The sequence below is a fragment of the Dipodomys ordii genome, unplaced genomic scaffold (genome assembly GCF_000151885.1).
Source record: "Dipodomys ordii isolate 6190 unplaced genomic scaffold, Dord_2.0 Scaffold84, whole genome shotgun sequence".
Lineage (NCBI taxonomy): Eukaryota > Metazoa > Chordata > Mammalia > Rodentia > Heteromyidae > Dipodomys > Dipodomys ordii.
This window is the reverse complement of record NW_012267300.1, coordinates 5503930-5508821: the sequence shown is the minus strand read 5'-3', so window position 1 is coordinate 5508821 and position 4892 is coordinate 5503930. Positions and strand designations below refer to the sequence as shown.

Below are 4892 nucleotides of genomic sequence, written 5' to 3'. Positions count from 1 at the left end.
CTTCCTTTCTTTCTTTCTTTCTTTCTTTCTTTCTTTCTTTCTTTCTTTCTTTCTTTCTTTCTCTTTCTTTCTTTCCTTCCCTCCCTCCCTCCCTCTCTTTCTCTCTCTCTTTCTTTCTTTCTTCTTTTATTCCTTCTGTACTGGGCTTGAATTCAGGGCCAACGTGTTATGCCTTACCATTTTCAAAGCTGGCTGGCACTTTAATCACTCTATCACTTGAGCCATAGCTCACCCAGCTTTTGGGTGGTTAATTGGAAATAAGAATCATATGGATTTTCCTGCCTGGGCTGACTTTAAACCTCAGTTCTCAGATCTTTGCCCTGAGAATAGATAAGATTACAGGCATGAGCTACCTGTACACTGCTAAGGCTCTGCCTCTTAGTTGCTAAATTAGCAATTAAGTTTCAGCACATGAATTTTGGAGGACATGCCAAGACCATAGCATCACATCCCCCAACTACAAAACTGATCCCAACAATTTACAGATAAAGACATTTCCCGAGTCCTCCTTTGTTTCTTCTCTTCCCTATCCTCCAAAAGTTTATCAGCTGATCATATGGCAGTTTTTCAGCAGGTCAGTTCTCCTGCCTTGCTTCCTCAGTGGGGTCTAAGCATTGATGCAGGTGTGGGGAAGTTCAGCCTCCCAAGGAGTCAAAGGATTCAAGCCTATGTGCCTGAAAAAGCCTGTGATTTTCCTGCCAAATTTTCTGGTTTCTTTCCAGTACACCTGGTTTCTAACCTTTAGAAACACTTGAAACCTATCCATCACCCACCTTGGGAACAGCTGTACCCCAGAATGAAGGAGACTTGAATGGGAAAAGATCATATAAAACATCTAGTCTATCCTGACCTTTCATCTTCCCTGATATGTTGCCAATGAGGAACCTAAGATGCAGAGGACAAGTGACTTGACAATGTGGTGAGCTGGTGGGCGACATGGTCCTGAAATCAGGTTCTTTGATGTTCAGTGTGGGCTTGTACATAAGAAAGCTCCACACTAGGCTCCCGAGCTCCCTTCATCTCCCCCAAAATTCTTTTACTCTGGAGGTGAACAAGGACAGTGCTAGAGGAGAGGACTGAAGAGGTAGCATTAACTTTTTTTCCTTTTTTAGTGTTAGTAGTGGGGCTTGAACTCAGGACCTGAGCATTGTCCCTTAGCTTTTTCACTCAAAGCTCATGCTTTATCACTTGAACCACAGTTCACATTCAGCTTTTTACTGGTTAATTGGAGATGAAGTCTCTTAGATTTGTCTGCCTGGGTGGTCTTTGAACCATTATCCTCAGATCTCAGCCTCCTAAGTAGCTAGGAGTACAGATGTGAGCCACCAGAGCCCAGCTACCTTCTGGCAGCATGCTGATAAGCCCAAGTGACTTCACTGTTGGGTTGATGGGTGGTCAGAGAACCTGGCCAATCCCTTCCAGCCTTCTAGGAAACAGGAATGTCCTATCTCCAAGGCCTCTGGCCACTGGAGTTTTAGAATAAAGAACTTTGATACTGGCTACTACTGGTTCATGCCTGTAATCCTAGCTACTCAGGAGGCTGAGATCTGAAGATCTCACTTCAATGCAGGAAAGTTCATAAGATTCTTATCTATATATAAACTACCAAAAAGCAGGATTTGTCTTGTGGTAGAGCACTAGCCTTCAGCACAAAAGCTCAGGGACAACTCCCATGAGTTCAAACCCCATGACTGACACCTGCCCCCCCAAAAATGAAGCTCAGCCCAAGTCCTGAGTTCAAGCTCCAAGCCCTGCACAGACAAACAAATAAGCAAAATAAGACAACACAAAAAGAACTTTGATATCTCACAAAGAAAGTTGCTGCAGTGATTCTTACTTGGTTGAATCAATAATTTAAAAATAATTAGATCAATATGGTACCATTTAGGCAGTAGAATCAGGGTAATATATTGAGTTAATGTCTGAAAGCTTTAGTTTAAAATGAGAAAAGCAGTCCCTGGAAGTCAGGCCTTGATGTTGTAAGCTCTGGTCTGGCCTCCATGTTTTGTCCATAACCATGTTTGGATATAGACAATAAAATCACCAGCCAACTATAAAAATGACCAAATACTGATCTCCCAGACTGTCTAACAAGGATAAATGCTGCCAGAACTGGTGGCTCACTCCTGAGGATCATAGTTTGAACCAGTTGGGACCAGAAAACTCCATGAGAATCTTATCTCCAATATATCTCCAACAACCAAAAAGCCAAAAGTGGAGCTGTGCTCAAAGCATCAGTTTTGAGCAGAAAAAGCTAAAGGACAGCTTCTAGGCCTTTAGTTCAAACTCATTACACACACACACACACACACACACACACACACACACACACACACATGCAGAGTGAATGCTGCCTTTTCATTGGAAAAACTTTTAACTTTGTTCTTTTCTTCTCTTCCTCTACAGGAAATTAAGGTAATTATGATGAAGATTCTGATCAGAAAATTCTCCTGCTACCTGGCAATGTCCAATCTAGAATCCAGCCTGGATTCTCTTGATTCTCTGCAAAGTCCCAATAGGAACCAAGTCCTGTAAATCCATTCTCTCATGGGGGCTTACCTGCATTCTCCTGGGTCTATTCTTCCTCTGGGAAATGAGTCAATAAACTCACTTTTATTTGACTACAGTTGTGTTCCTGAGTGTCTTTGGCTGGAAGTTAAAGATAGCACTTAACATTTATTTAAGAAAATATTTTCAACAAATGTTCACAAACATAATTACTTCTAAAGGGTGAAAGTGAAAGGTAAATCAACTTCTACCCCCAAAACCTAAACTTCCTCTCCCCCAAAGCAATCACTATGACCTACAATAATCTGTGTATACTTATTTATCAGCTGCTCTCCTTCTTTATCAGCTGCTCTCCTTCTTTATCACTACATTGTAGATACTGCCTCCTGTCCATCTGTCTACCCTAGCTGCGACTCTATAACAAACCTATGAACTTTATTAGTCACTGAAATTGTTAAAGTGATCTGGGATAATAAAAGCAAGGAAAGAGCGAACTTGGTTGCTGATGGTAATTTCATTTCCAGAGAAACATATTAGTTGCTTTTGATTTTCTATTTTTTTGTAGAGCAGCGTATTATTATTTATAGAAGTTGTAAGGTTTCTTTTTGTTATTGTTGTTTGTTGTTTTTGGAAGCAAAGTGTCAATCGACTCCAGGTTGGCCTTTAACACTCACAATTCTCCTGCCTGTCTCCTGAGTATTGGGATTAGAGATATGCATTGCTATGCCCAGCCAAAGTTACAGCTTTTATAATAATGAAGGATATCTTTGCTTGTAAGTCTATAACAAAATGTGCAAGACTAGGTAACTTATAAAGTATAGAAATTGCCGGGTGTCAGTGGCTCACACCTACAGGTAGCTACTCAGAAGGCTGAGATCTGAGAATCTTGGTTCAAAGTCAGCCCGGGCAAGGAAAGTCCATGAGACTCTTATCTCCAATGAACTACCAGAAAACTGGATGTGGTGTTGTGGCTCAAGTGGTAGAGCCTTGACTGAAGAGCTGAGAGACAATGCCCAGGCCCAGAGTTCAAGCCCATGACCTACAAAAACAAATAAAGCACAGAAATTTAGTTTCTCACAGTTCTGGAGGCTGAAAGTTTGAGGTCAAGGTGACAACAAGTTAAGGCTCAATCTCTTAACTTTCAGACAATACCTTAAATTCTGTGCCCTATGGAGGAGAGGAAAGCATGGTGGAAAAAAATCGAAACATAAGAGAAAGGAATGTTGTACAAGCCTTCCCTTCTTTTTATGGTAGTGGAGCCTGATGCTTTCTAGGTAGACATTATATCACTTGAGCCATGATCCTGGCCATTTTTGCTTTAATTATTTTTGGATAGGGTGTTGTGTGTATGCCCAGGTAGGCCTATACCACAATCTTCTTATTTACACTTCCTATGAGGCTGCAATGATGTGTGTACCACTATGCACAACTATTGGTTGAGATGGAAGTCTCACTAACTTTTTGCTAGGGCTGGTCTCAAGCTATAATCTTCATGATTTTTGCATCCTTGGTAGCTGGGATTAAAGATGAGAGTGAGCCTTTGTGTTCCCTGAGGCTTCTTTTATAAAGGCCTTAATCTCACTCACGTGAGGGAGCAGCCTTCATCATCCCACTGTGAGAACACACCCAGCTTTAGTTCAGCAGATTTTGTGAGAAATCAGTCCCTTTAGAAATAGGTCAGGAGACAAGACACACTCCCTTTAGCATCCAAGGGAGTCAACCTGGTTGACTCAGGAGGCTGAGATCTGAGGATCATGGTTTGAAGTTAGCTTGGCAAGCAAGTCCATGAGACTCATCTCCAATAAACCACCAAAAAGCTGGAAGTGGAGCTGTGGCTCAAGTGGTGAAGGGCCAGCCTTGAGCAAAAACCTAAGGTACAGTGCCCATGGCTTGAGTTAAAGCAAAAAAAAAGAAAAGAAATGAAGAAAACAGAAGAAGGAAGGAAGGAAGGAGGAAAGAAGGAAGGAAGGAAGGAGGAAAGAAGGAAGGAAGGGAGACCTGGGGCTGGGAATATGGCTTAGTGGTAGTCTATTTGCCTTGCATGCATCAAGCCCTGGGTTTGATTTCTCAGTACCACATAAGCAGAAAAAGCCGGAAGTGGTGCTGTGGCTCAAATCGTAGTGTGCTAGCCTCGAGCAAAAGAAGCTCAGGGACAGTGCCCAGGTCCTGAGTTCAAGCCCTAGGACTGGCAAAGAGAAAGAGAGAGGTGGGGGGAAGCACGAAGGAAACCCACACTATTTCCACTTTCCCTCCTTAAGAGTCAAGTCCAAACACTACTCTTTTTTTTTTTTTCTGTTTATTTTTTTTTTTATTGTAAAGATACTATACAGAGGGTTACAGTTACATGAGTGAGGTAATGAGTACACTTCCTCTTGAACATTGTT

At 41.9% G+C, this 4892-nt stretch overlaps 1 protein-coding gene across 1 annotated transcript in view; it reads left to right on the top strand.

Annotated features, from left to right (window-relative positions):
* Nucleotides 1–4892, top strand: part of LOC105992464 (dehydrogenase/reductase SDR family member 2, mitochondrial-like) — a 67390-nt gene that overhangs the window by 1337 nt on the left and 61161 nt on the right. Inside the window, exon 2 of the mRNA XM_013025325.1 lies at nt 2407–2526. Coding sequence (XP_012880779.1) covers nt 2407–2526 — 120 coding nt within the window. The remainder of the gene's footprint in view (nt 1–2406; nt 2527–4892) is intronic.